Here is a 14,312-nt window from a genome sequence, read left to right as displayed (position 1 = left end):
GTAAGTGCACTCTCATACTTCATAAATAACCTGTCATAATTAAGCAACTCAAAACTTTCTAAACATTTTCTCAGAACCTATCAAAATGAAAAGCTATGTCTACCTTATTCCACTGTTGGCAGCATTTTCAAATATAAATGGAACCATACTGATAAAATATATTTTGTTGTTTTGCCCAGTTTTAAAGAATTCATCCAGTAGGCTTCCACTTACCTCTTCCACTGATTCTACAGCTCTATTAGAGGCATATCCCTGTACACAGTATCACACTGCATCATTCTCTAAACAAAAGTGGAATTTAAAACACACAGGCATGCATGCATTTCACCTACATAACTAAGCACATGAATTAATCCTCAGGATAATTTCCCCTTTCCTAGCAAATCTGGAAAGATTAAATTTAATCTTCAACCAGCCCCTTGTTTGACTTAAAAACTGCTATCAAATACTTTCTTGAGTTTTGATTGTTTTGTTTTGTTGTTTAGTTGGGTTTTTTTTTCATGAGATTAAGACAAAAAATATTACTTTTTTCATTTATTGGAGGAAAGATTGCACTGATGGATTTCTAGTGCACATTCAATGATTTTATGTGAAAATGTGTAACACCATTTTTTAAAAGGTCCTACTCTTCATAAATACTGACAAATGTAAACCACAAAACAGGGAAAAAAAACAGCAATCAAGACACAGCAGTAGTAACATCCATGTATTTGAAGTACCCTCTGCATACACACATCCCTCTCTGCTAATAAAATAGGAAAAGTAGTGAATAAACACAATAACGGTCTGAACACACCCAGCTGGTAGCCTAACACAGAAAGCCTGTTCCTGTACTCTGGCTGGGTCCCACCTCAGGATTCACACAGCACAAATTCTACAAGACTCGCTAAATGATTGTCACTAAAGAAAATGACCCAAAGTACCCGCCAGGGATCTTGGTGATGTGCTGTGTTGTGTCCTGCTTTTAATTCCAAAGTCATCATTCATGACTTTAGTGCATATGTATTAAAAGAGATACCTGCTAATTCCCCTGCCAATGCTTGGGAATCCGTTCCCATGAGGCACTTAATCCATAGGGACAGAAAGGTGAATCCACCAGCCTATGTGATACACTTTGAGAAGCACTGAGCAGGCCTAAGAAGCTAACTTAATCTTCCATTCATATTCCTTCCTTTCACCACAGGCATTCCAGCCCATATTAAATTCTCCAGAGGGTATCTACGGTGAAGATGCCAATCACTGAACATTTACCTCAAGGGCTGGCCCCATTTACTCATTAGCTTCCTCAATAAATATTATAACTATATAACCTTCCGTGGCACACTTCTTAGTAAAGGGGGAATATTTTTCTGTCAAATCTTCTGTAGACAGCATTAGATGTATTCCAAAATAACTAACACCCACTATAAGGACTGAGGCAACTAAATTCTCCCACCCCCTACAATGGAACTCAGCTGTAAATGACACGTTCTTTTAGTATTATAGGGTCTATACATTCATCTATCTGTGCCGTAAAGCCATGGTTACATCCAGACAGCCTTGTGCACTTACTATGGACAGAGCCACGGATGATTTCTAAAAAGTCATCTCAGCATGTTTCAATATTCTGAAGAGCAAGTGGGAGCAAATCATACATTTGCCTTCAAGCCCCGGAACAACACAAGCTAACAAGCACTTAATTTTCCATTTCAGCATCAGGAATAAGTGAATCATAGAATATTCTGAGTTGGAAGGGACCCACGAGGATCATCAAAGTCCAACTCCAGGCCCTGCACATGCTCAGGAACGACACCATATGCCTGAAAGCATTGTCCAAATGCTTCCCAAACTTTATCAGGGTGATGTTATGTCCACCTCCCTGGGGAGCCTGTTCCAGTGCCCAATCAACCTGTGGGTGAAGAACCTTTTCCTGACATCCAAAACCTTATCTTGATATCCTAAACCTCCCCTGACACACTTAGGCTATTCCCTCAGGTCCTGTGACTGTCAAAAGCACCAGATCATATTACAATGTCCTTTTTAGTTTGTTTTTAGGAAGCACACAGAATTTATCATGGGAAATTTGTCCAAAAGTGCATTATCATTCCAGTTCACTGTGATTTATGAATGGCAACTGGAGATAGCACACATGGTATCAGCAGCTCTGGAATACCAAGCGTAATGTATAAGATACATTACGCTCCTATACTTCCAATGAGACTTCAGTTCTTTGTCCTCTCTGCAGAGAAAAGTTATCATGACATATAAACCAAAGATTTATTACTTTAATTCAAGACAGTATTTTGTTAGTACCTCAAACTGTGTGAAACGTTTTCTACCTGATATCCAAAGAAGACCATCCACCACATATCCTGCGTGGCATGAGAGCGACCGATCAAAGGACTGTACAAAGGTCCACTTGTTCTTCTTGGGGCAGTAGCGTTCGACCGTGGGCAGCACTTGGCGCAATTCGTTCCTGCCCCCTACGGCATAGAGGTACTCGTCCACAGCTCCCAGCACAAAGTGCTCCCGGCAGTTCTTCATCGGAGCTATCTCCGCCCAGGAGTTGGTGCGGGGGTCGTATCGACAGACAGTCCTCACGGCACACGTGCGCCCCGTGGAGTGCTCCACCTCTCCACCAGCCACAAAAAGGAAGTCTCCCATGACAGCAACGCAGTGGTGGCTCCTCCCCACAGGCATGGGCGCCAGCTCGCTCCAGTTAGCGATCCCCGCGATGTGGACGTTCTCCTGGTCCACCGGGTTGAAGTATCGCAATTCCTTCACTTTACAGACTTCTCGTTTTTTCCCACCAATGATATAAAGAGTGTCTGACTGGAAGCGGGGTTTTGTCCTTGCAGTTTGCCAAACGGGCTGTGCATAGACACTCTGGTGGTACGCCAAGGCCTCGTTAATGAGCGCGGTCGCAGTTTCACTGGCTTGGACGAGAGGATGAGTGAGAGCTACAGTGTGCAGTGTATCCACATCCATTAGGCCAAAGCGGACGTACTGGAGAAGTTCATCCAGATACTGGTAGCGGCAGTTGTGTTCCAACCACCTCACAGCCAGCTAAAAGTGGGGGGAAGGAAGGGAAAAACAAGACACACGTTATTTGCACACTATTCTGTCAAAACGTGGTCTTCTGAAATTTGCTTGCATTCCAAGAGCAGATATATATACTTGCCTCAGTCGTGGTATCTATGCATCTAAAAAGCAGCTGTGAAAGCCTGTTAGTCCACATAAAAAGATACAGTGTATATACAAAAGCATTGTACTGCACCAGCTCCCCAAAACAATTTCCACAGCAGTGTCAGCTGCTATGCAATACTCTCATTGTGCAATCTGTTGGTGCTGCTGGAGACCATATTATCCCTGAGTCAAGCTGCTGGAAAAATAATATTAACACAGGGGCTATAGGATCACTGGACACTAGAAAGAAGACTCATGTCAGAAGACTACAAAGAAAAGCCTTTTCTACCCTCCCTATTTCATCCTATTTATGACACAATATTGAAGAAATGTAACACATTACATACTGAATCCTTTAATATATTTTTTTCTTCTTCATTTATTTTATTTATAAAGTGGAGAAAGGTGTAAGGGGACAAAAAAGTTAAGTCAGAGAAGAGAGAAGCACAGAAGAGGCCCTGCTAGTTTGGGACAGGCAGAAAGCAACAATTCAGCAATTGCAGCTAGTATCAACATTCAAAATTAAACATAGCATTCAAATCACATAAAGCTTATTGAATCCAACTGGTCCTAAAAAGAGGCTAAGAATGGCCTAAACCATTTCAGGACTTGCTGTGTAAGTTATTTTTGAAAACGTCCAGTAATGAAGATACCAAAACTTCCTCAAGAAAATTATTCCCATGCTCTGATATCCTTCCAGACAGATTTTCCTCTTACATACGCAGACGCTTTAAACCCTTAAACTCACCACTCCATTTTCCACCTTTGAGTTTATATTCCAGAGCAACCCTTCAAAATTATTCATTTATAGAGGATGAAAGGTATTTTGTTACCTTTTTTTTCTTCTCCACCTCAGATGCATTTTAATATTGGTGTGAGTTTCGTCTTCAGTGAACAAAAAAAGTATTTCAATGCACCATAGGTCATATTTTCTAAATCTCTGCTGCTTGGCTCACAGTTCTCTGTTACTGAAATCTTTAATGTTTGCTGTTGAAAACTGGACATAAACTTCCTCTTAAGGCTGTAGTAGTAGTGAATAGGTTGGCAGAATCTCTTTGAATTAACAATCTATGCCATTCTTGCCTGTACATCACCACATAAGACTGTCAGGGCACTGTGATGTTGCTGATCCATATTTAAGCTTATGCCTGAGTACTGTTGTCACCTCTTTCTCTTTTTCTTTTTTTTTTTTTTTCTTTTTTGTGGTTGGTTGGTTGGTTTGTTTGTTTAGGATTTTTTTCTGTAGAACTTCCACAGAATTCATGCTTTCTCTGCCATTACCCAACTCTCTACTATAACTTTGGGTCACTGCTCCAGTCAAGATCATTCTCAAACCAAGTTGTATTTTCAAAAGTGCTAGAAAACCATTTCACCTTCTGACTTTCTGGAAACATAAATCCCTTATTACTCTTTCATACAAGTTATTATCAAAGACATTGACCAGTTCTAAATAAGGACCAACTCTACTTGATACTTTAACAGAACTCGTGGAGCGGGCATTTCTAACAAGCTGAGTGATAAAAAAATTTTCAGCTAAATCTTACGGCCCTGTACTGTTGTTGGGAATGTCACATAAAAAAGCTGAAAATAAAGGCTGCTCTAATTCATGGCTTTCATATATGATGCATTAATTTTTTTACTGTTTTTTTATTCTGTCAGAGAGGGAAGATGAAAAACCAAAACCACCTTTTTGCTAAGATTAATTTGAAACACTTTTTCCTCACTGTGAACCCCTGTGAAACAAAGAATCAATGAAGGGCATCAAAAATGCAACAGCAGTTCAGTCAGTTAAATGCTGTATTGAGTTTCAAATACATGCATTAGCTATATGTAATTTGATTTGCTAGTAAAAAAGACAATAATTAAATGCATTTGAAAATGTTTTTGGACTTGAAATCATTGAGCTTTATAGTCAGGTGTTCTAAATCCACCAAACCTATGTGTCAGGTGTCTCCTACTGAGTTGTATCAGGCAACTTCCTATTCCATGTCTTTAGCCACGTGAATGATTCCTGAAAGGCACTTAGCTGTCATCATTCAGTCACTTGAAATTGAGGAGAAATTCAGGCTATCTTCAGCATACATCAACTAAATGATATGTGGGTTACTATATTAAGATAGAAGAATTTACAAAAACTGAGTTCTTCTCTGTCAGCCCTTGCATCCAACAGACTGGTTACTTTTGGAACTATAAGTTCATGACTTTGCTCACATCTAAAATGGCATCACAGAGGTATCACTTGGGCTGCAATGACAGACATTACAGACTCTGTAAAAGACAGGCAGTAATGTAAACCGGGACTTGGTAACCACAAGCCTTTTAGAGGAAGTTTAATATTAATGCCTTATTAATATCTTAGGACTTCATCCATCTGCTTTTGTTTTATTGTCCTGCCTTTGGTCCCCCAATAAATACTGTACAAACACACGAGCAACACCACATACTAACTAACACCACATACACAACTTCAAAGAAATGGTACCTGCATTAATTTCTGGATATTGGATGTGTGATGATCTGCACAGAAGGCATGGACATCTCTGCTACAATACATTTTCTCTGCTGTGGGAAGTTGGGCATATGCAACTTGGTTCATACTGTTATGTCTCTACCGAGAAGAATCCTGGAATTGCAAAAAACTGTTCCACTGAAATGAAATGCTTAACTTGTCCCTAAACCACTGCAGCAATGGTTGTAAAGTGATACAAAGATTCTGCTGGCACTCCTATGAGATGTACAATCTATTCTGAGTGTTGAACCTAAACCTTCTGTATCCATTCCATACTATGTTATCCCCACTCATCAGTCCTGCATCTTTTGTTATGAAAACCTTTGAACCTTTCCAAATTAAGTTTATTGCAGCCTGCTTGGAATTCTCTATGTGTTGCACCCCAAGGTATCTTTGGAAGGGCTACTTCCCCCCTTTCCCCTCTGACAAGCAGCTGCAGCAGCAATGGGGAGGGCAGCGTGAATCCCAGGCTGTCTCTTGTGTAGGGTGCTACTGGCTCTTACCAGACTCCATGTCTGAGGTCAGCTTGCTGTGGAAGACTTCATTTTATTGTATGAGTTTAGAAAGCAGGGCTAAGAACTCTGCACACCACCTGGATGTTCTGTAGGCATTTGACAGAATGCAGAGAAGCTTCACTGAGTCTTAGGGAAGCAACAGAGGTCTGTGAACCACAAGGTGTTTAGAAGCTCCTGTCCAAATCAACTCATGCTAGTTTTTGAACACAATCTGACCACAGTGCCCTATGTGACCCACACCTAATCTGTGACACTCCAAGGCAGAAAAATGGCCTTAAGAGATAAATGCTATATCGTTTTTATCACCTTGTCTTGCTATTTGTGGCAATTACCGTTTTAAAATTCATTTTGGGTCACTACTTAAAAATAAATGCTAGGAATTTAACCTACAAATGTAGGTATCTATATCTATATTTAGAGAATACAGGACAAACTCCTAAAATGCGACACAAGGCTATGGAACAAGTCACCTGGTTTCAGGAACACTAACCAACTGAGCCTTAGACCTCTACACTGGTTTTGCAGAACATTGTTACCATGTTCTCTAGCAGAACGTGATGTCTCATTCTACGGAAGCATGGAAGAAAACTGGGTGTGAGTGAACAGTCTAGCAGCTATTGGAGGGCTGAAAAAGTTCAAAAGAAAGAAAACTGAATTCCCAAACACATCTTTCACTTGTAGCAGAAGTAGTCACTGGTGGACTGTAACACAGTTCTAACTTTCCTTCAGTGCAAAGGAGGCAAACATAACTCTCATCAATACATGGCAGACACAAACTTCCATGTACGAGACCAGCACACATCTGTACATTTATCAACACAATTTCTAACACCTTTACTCAGGTTTTGTTTAATCTAGACCCAAAAACCTGGTGCCTACATAAAAACTCCAGAATTCACCCCACCTATACACTGATTATTGTGCCTATGTTTATGCCTCTCTGGCAGCAACAATTAGCAACTATAATCAGCATTGACAAAATAAACTCAAAGCCATTACAGGCTTTATGATGCTGCAAGAAAAGGCATTCTTTAAGGCTTCTCTAAGGAAATACCAATAGCACTTGAAATTACAACTGTGCTTAAAATGCTAACAAGCAAGCAAACAAAAAAACCCCAACAACAACAAAAAAGACGATTCACAATTTTGAGGTTTAAAATATTTGTATCAGTACTAAATAATTTACAAAAATAAGGAAAGACTCCTACCGCCATATAGGCAAATTCTGTTTAAACTGCTAGAAGCTTTTTTCTATTAATTTTAATGTATGAGTGTGTGAGTAAAGGAAGCTACAGCCTAGTGCCTATATCAACTTTAATAAATAATATATTTTGCCATATTCATCTTCTAAACTAAGTAAATGACAAAAGTAGACCCTCAGAAGGGCAGGATTTTCAAACCAGAATAACTCCCTTATTCTAACGCCCTAACCCAAAGGATTTTTCTTCTCCAAGGTTACATTATATGATTTAGCAATGGAGTGCATTCTCAAAACAGCAGAAAAGAGATGGAAAAATATGTTGTGGCACAGTTGGAGCACACATCAAAGTACATCTGCATGTTGGATAGCGAGTTCGTTGTTTTTCCAACACCTGCTTCTGCTTCCAGCACAGTGCTTGAACAGTCCAAGTCACACAGGCCTGCAGCACAGTCCTTCCCTCCCTGCTGCTAATGGTGAACACACCACATATATCCCACAGCCACAGAGGCCACAGAAGTACAGGAAGTTAAAGCTGAACTAGGAATTTCTCTCCTGTTGAAGATAATCCTGCAAGAAGTGGCTACCTGGTCCTTTGGGCTGCCAGCTATCCCAGGGAGCAAGAGAGCCCATCGCGCCTGCGCCTCGCCTGCTCAGCATCCCCTGCAGTCCCTCTCAAGCCACTCTGCTGGGAAAGGTGCCAGACCTGCACTTGACACCACACCAAGTCCTCTAATCAGAAAAGCGAAGCCACTTCATGAGTGCAAAAAGCCTGACATACTCGTATTTATTGGACTCAGGTTCACTTAGAAACTAATCTAAGTCACAAAGCCAACGTCAGGGAAAGTTTCCGTTGACAGAGTTCCAAGAAAGAAAAAACTTACCTAAACCTGGGCTCTGTGAGGAGCCACAGGAACTCTATTAAAAGTCATCTTGGCCTGCTCTTTAGTTGATGTATTCACGTTGTAGCCCAATGGACTGCAAATATGCTACTTTATATCATCCAAGGCGTCTAGCAAATGAGATAAAGTCAAAAAGTGACAGCAGTGGAAAAACAAGGGGGTTGGAGCGTTGGGTTTTTTTGTGTTTTGCTTGTTTTAGCAACAACAAATAGAAGAAAACAAATTTTCCAAGGTTTTAAAACAATTCACACTGTCTCATTAAATAAAATGGAAATCCTAATTATAATAACCTAGTGAACGTTCTCATTTTAGGAGAAAACAAAATTTTAAATATGGAAACAAAAGTGGAAATATGCATTTTCCTGGACTGAGATCAGGTATGTGCAATACAAATGACTCAATTTGTGTGTGACAATCTGACGATGATATTAAATCAGGGGAAGAGAAAGAACTATAAATCTCACCTGAACAGTTCTTCTGTTCCTTAACAGAAGCAAAAGGTTTTGGCCAAAAAAAAAAACCCAAATGAATACCTTTGTATCCTTAGCATATTGGACAGTGCTGATTCTATTGATTTTTGAAGCCAAGAAGAGCCATGAAAGCAACACAGTTGATGCAGTAATCACCTTAAAGAACCACCAAGTGAACTTCAAAAAGCAAAACTTGGACTTTACTAGTTGGGTGTTTGAAACACAAGGAATATATATTTTGGCTGTAAACTCACACATAATTTTGCCTTTTATTAGATTTTATCTAACTCCGCAAGTCTGAGGTGCTCCAGACTGAGATCTCCTGTCTCAAAGCCACATTTCAGTTGGCAATTGTCAGCAACACTCTGACTCTTCAAATTTCAAGTAGAGGAGCAGAATCTATGAACAGACCAGGACATTTACCAAAGGTCTGAACAAAGTCCATGGAGGGCTATGGAGAAACTTTCAGCTAATCTAAAATGAACAGGGGTTTCCAAAGGGCCTGAATTTGGATCTCTAAAGGGTCTTTGTCATCCTCTCTCTGTCTCTAGAGGCTACAAGACAAAATCGAGGGGGTTTAGGATATTCATTGAAGCATTTTAAGCATGATGAACTAAATTTGTCTGTATCATTCATTTAGGATGAAAAATGTAAGAATTGTTGCTGAGTTAAAAAGTCCCACCACACAACAAAACACACGCACACAATTTTTCAAAGCCATGAGTTACACAGGAATATTTTTAGAAGTTAGTAACCATGCAGGCATAGCCTCTAGACTCCTGCAATTTTATCAGTCAGGTACTATCTTACATAGTTGTGGACAGCAAGAAAAATAAGTGTCTTGAGCCTAGATGCAAGACAGCCTTAAAGATAGAAATCTTTTTCTTCTTTTTATTTTGAATTTAAAATGTGCATAAAAATAAGACTCTAATGAGCTGCATGTGGAACAATCAAAATTATGAGGTATTTGCATTTCTTTTGCACCTTGAGCCAAACAACTACAAAATCATGCATATGATTCTCTCAATCTGAACACAGTAAATATTAATAATCTATGAATCAGCAATGAAATGCCTTTTGCCCTGAACCCTGAAGAGAGACTTTCTAACGCAAAAAGTTGCAGTGCAGTGACTGAGACCACATTTACAAGGCACTGAGCTAAGGCATATGCATGCAGCCTGTGAAAATAAAGCTGTGCCATCCCCCAGCCTCTTAACACAGAGACATTTTTAAATTACCTGTTTGTCAGTTTTACAAACGTGTGTCTACGTAAGCAGCTCCCTGTGTGGTGCTGTGTTAGCAAGCAGGCGTGCTTCCATTTGCACATTTGGATTCTACAATCAGAATTAAAACATTTGCTCTGTTTAGGGCGAGCTGATAAACAGGGATTTTAAATTTTACCTTTTTTTTTTTTAATGTGAAAAATGAAAGAAAAACGTTCCTCTAGATGTATTATGCCTTTGGGCTCCGTGTGAGGGAAGCGAAAAAAGACAGAGAAAGCTACTGTGAAGGTCACAGAGTGAAAGAACTTCCTCAGGGCACAGAATAAATTAAATCCCAAGGAAAAAATAAAATGTGATTTCCAGAGTGTGAGGCACAAACTCAAAATGACAATGATTGACAGCCAAACTATATCCGTGCAATATCGAAGACTGCACGTTCTCATTTACCTCAGTGTAGCCAGCAAGCGCCCATTAAACATCCGTCTGATGCCCAAATTAACCTTCTTGGCAAACTGAAAGAGGCACAAACTATCATAATCAACCTTTCATTATCACAGCAGCCTCTAGTTAAAGGGTCAGAATAATTGTGCCATCAGAGCCCTGATTGTTTTCAATCAACAGACGACTGGAGTGACAGCTCAGTGATGGAGTAGTTTGATGAAACCGCACCAGGCCTAATCAGAGCAGATGAAAGGAAGGCATGATTGGTGCAAATGAACAGTCGTGCCTCTCTTTTTCATTTACAATCCGAAATTACTCTTGAATTTACAGGGTTTTTTCTCCCTTATGAGTACCTCTGAAAGAATGTTTGACTTATTATGGGTTCTGACAGTGCAGAGTTATAAAACACAGGTAGGGTTTTCAGCCCAGGCTTTAAGTGGGTATTCAGCATAATTTTAACAAATTCATTCTTGAAAAGCACAAAATGACTAAAGACTTCCAATGACCTAACCTTTCAGTGCTGTTTGATTAGCAGAACAATTTATCACAGTTCACATTCTTCATGATAAGAGAAGATTTAAAAAAGATGGGCAGGGATCATTTTCAAATGTTTTCTCTTAGCCAATATATTTATTGTATTATTGCTCTCCTGTTTTCTCTCTCACACACACACAAAAGAAAAATATAAATGAAAGAACACTGCATTAATAACCCTTTTCCTCTTTGAATGAATAATAGAATCCAAGCAAGGGTTTGTTTGCAGATGAAAGCAGAGACCAATTATCATGCCACTGACAGCATCAATATTTAGTTTTCTGGTGGGTTGCGTTGTTCATTCCCACATTTTAAAGGATGGGAAATTAATCAATCCCATGAGGTGTTTCTTACCTTACTTATCAGCACTGATTCAGTGTCTCGTAAGTGAACAGGGAGAAAAAAAAAAAAGAAGGAAAAAATGTAGGGGCTGCTTACAGAAAATTTGAAAAGAATGAAAGATTCAAGTGTCCTGCACCTCCTCTGCTGGATTCACTTCCTCTCCCAGACTCACCCTGCTCCATCCATAGAGCTTCCCCTTCTCACAAGGCTGCTGCAAGGAAGGTGAGGTAAATAAAAATAATCTAATTGAATTGTACCTCTGAAAGAAGCAAGTATTTCAAGTAGTGAGGGGTAAATCTTTTGTTCTGTGGTCTTGGTCATCATCAGATGTTTTCTAGTTTGTTACGTATTCATATCAGTGTTCACGTCAGCACACCAAAGCACGAAACAAACAGCCTAGGAGCAAAGATTATGATTTGTCTGAAAGATGAGTGGATAGAGAAGTTTTGATTGAAACATCAAAGACTTTTAAGAAATTTAATGTTCTGTATCTCTTCTTACACTACAGAAGAGAAGTTTTACTTCCTTGAACGTTTGGGACTGTAGGCAGAACATTCACCTAAGTGGAAGTGCCCTCAGCAAAAGAAGCCGTGAGCAGGCTTGCACATCCTTACTGGCACACAGGGTGCTATTTACAATTATTGAAGTCTATACTTTTCCAAGTATAAAGACATTGTTTATGAAATACATACATAGAACTCTTGGGAATAAAACCAAAACATTCCTCACAAACCAGTGAAAAAGGGAAGTAAGAGTTTGGAAAGCTGCCAACATGTGTTTTGTTGGATGCAGCAGAAAGAAGACTCCAAAGCAAACATTTCTCTACATAAAGAGAGGTGTCTTAGATTCACATTGCCCCACCACAAGGGACCACTGCACACAATCTAAGATCCTGTCATCTGCAATTTGTCCCCAACTCCTACCCAGCCAAGTCTGCACTACTGCTAGAACTCTGCTTCAGCAGTGGCACTGGCATTGTGTACAGGGTGCCCCTGAAGTCTGCTCCCAAACTGAAGACTGAGATCACAGCTGGCAGGAAAGAAAAAACATGCATCTTTCCAGACCCATATATTATCACTGTGATGCAGTCAGACTCTCAGCTTCACAAATGGACAGGGCTTGGAGGACTGAGGGATTGGCTTAGGCAATAAAGAGGGAAGCCAAATATAAATGAATTGACTTCAGGAAATACACAGCCCCAAAGGAAGATTAAAGAACACCAAGGTTCATTGTCTCTGGAGAGTGAAAGCACTTGTTAGAGTATGTCCTCCTGACCTCTGATCAGGCTCCACAGAAGCTGCAGTGGATTTGTCCAGAGTACTACACAGGGAACTGTTGGCCTAAATAAGAAATGCTCTATCTCTTGGCTGGTTTGCTGGTTTGGGACTTATGTGATGTCATGGTGACAACTTCCTGCAACTTCCAGAACATGAGCCCTGCAGTCTGTAAGCCGCTTTGCAAGAAGCAGAAATTTGATTTTGATCTTTCAGCTGAAAAACACTGCAGCAAGCAGAGTTATTGGTCAAAGTCTCTAGCACCAAAGATTATGCATTTCATGATAAGCTGTAATTAAAGCAGAGACAGATAATGCAGGTGTATTAAAAACACACATTTATAAAACATTCACAGCATTAAAGCGAATCACAATGTATTAAAAATACTTCTCAATTTTTCTCAAGTGATAAAAATAACTGCTGATAATATCTACCTCCTTAAAGCATTTAAGCAGTAAAGTATCCATCACCAATTGTTGCTGGACAGAAATGTTGTCCTGCACAGTGTTTCAATAGGTGCAAGGAGGATAACACAACATACAACATCTTTGGCAGATTTCCTACTCATAATCAAACAGCTTCAGGAGTAACAACTTTAACACCTGTATTTCTGTCTCAGAAATTTTTAATAATTGTTTCTGCCCAGCATCCTTGTGAGATAGAGAGGAATTCTTTATCAAAAGACAAACTCTCCATCAACCCAGTACAGTCCCTTGCATTGTCAGTTCAGTGCTTTACTGCAAGCTTCCTTCGCCCCTAGTGCTACATAATTATAGTGGCCTTTTCAAAAGGGACATTGTTTTACAAAAAAGTTTTGAGAGAAAGACAATGCTAATTTCATCTTTTTATGTATGTGTTTCCTATGAAACACATAAAAAATTGCCAGTTTTGTAATAAAAGTAAATAATAGAATTTATGCATTCAGAATTGCATTCACTTCTTTTGCACACTTTCTCCATTTCTTATATTTACTGGTCATGAGAGTAAAAAGTTTACCTAGAAGACATCAATTAAATTCAATAAAGATATTCCATCTTTTTAGACTTACAATAAAATAACTCTGATAGCAAATCAGCTTTACAAAAGGCTAGCTGAACTACATTAATATATAACATTATATATGGTAAGTAATCCTATTAAAGCAATGAGTTTCTATAATAGAAAAACTGTTCTCATCTACTGGAGTCAAACTGGAGTAAGGTATAGACAGAAGGTAAACTCTCAGCTGTTGCAAATTATCACAGCTCATGAAAGCTTTCCATTTTACACCTTCTGGGGAATCTGAACTTCAAAATTATACAGAACATTCCTTCCAAGTATCTAAAAGCAAATTATAAGTAAAATTCAGGTTTCCCCAAGAGAAGTTTACATTTCAACCACTTTCTCAAAATGGGAACTAAGAGAAAAATTAGGTGTCTTAATCAAAATCTGTTCCCTCAGTCTGTCCAACTGAGTCTCTTTATTCCACTACCAAAAATCCAGTGGAAACTTTGGTGCTCATGCAACAGAACAAAGTCTGGTGATACGCAGGTATCTGAAAGTGGGGACAAAACAATTCCCAAAGTATCATCTGCAAAAAATACTTGAGATATTTTTGCAGCTGAAAAGTGCAAGGCAATACAGGCAATAAACACTGCATCCTTTCTTAGCCTTGGAGCAGCAAAGACAAAACTGTCCCACAGTGTGCTTCAAGAGAAGTCTACTCTTGTGTGATCAGGTCCTCAAACCACAGAGGAGTT

General features: G+C 39.4%; 1 protein-coding gene across 1 annotated transcript in view; it reads right to left on the bottom strand.

Annotated features, from left to right (window-relative positions):
* The window catches only part of KLHL32 (kelch like family member 32), a 119,716-nt gene that overhangs the window by 14,301 nt on the left and 91,103 nt on the right, over nt 1-14,312 (bottom strand). Inside the window, exon 7 of the mRNA XM_030945382.1 lies at nt 2,319-3,045. Within this exon, the coding sequence (XP_030801242.1) occupies nt 2,319-3,045 (727 nt within the window). The remainder of the gene's footprint in view (nt 1-2,318; nt 3,046-14,312) is intronic.

This window comes from Camarhynchus parvulus, chromosome 3 (assembly GCF_901933205.1).
Source record: "Camarhynchus parvulus chromosome 3, STF_HiC, whole genome shotgun sequence".
NCBI classification, from domain to species: domain Eukaryota; kingdom Metazoa; phylum Chordata; class Aves; order Passeriformes; family Thraupidae; genus Camarhynchus; species Camarhynchus parvulus.
Note: the sequence above shows the minus strand (reverse complement) of the source record. Positions and strands in the feature narration are given on the sequence as shown.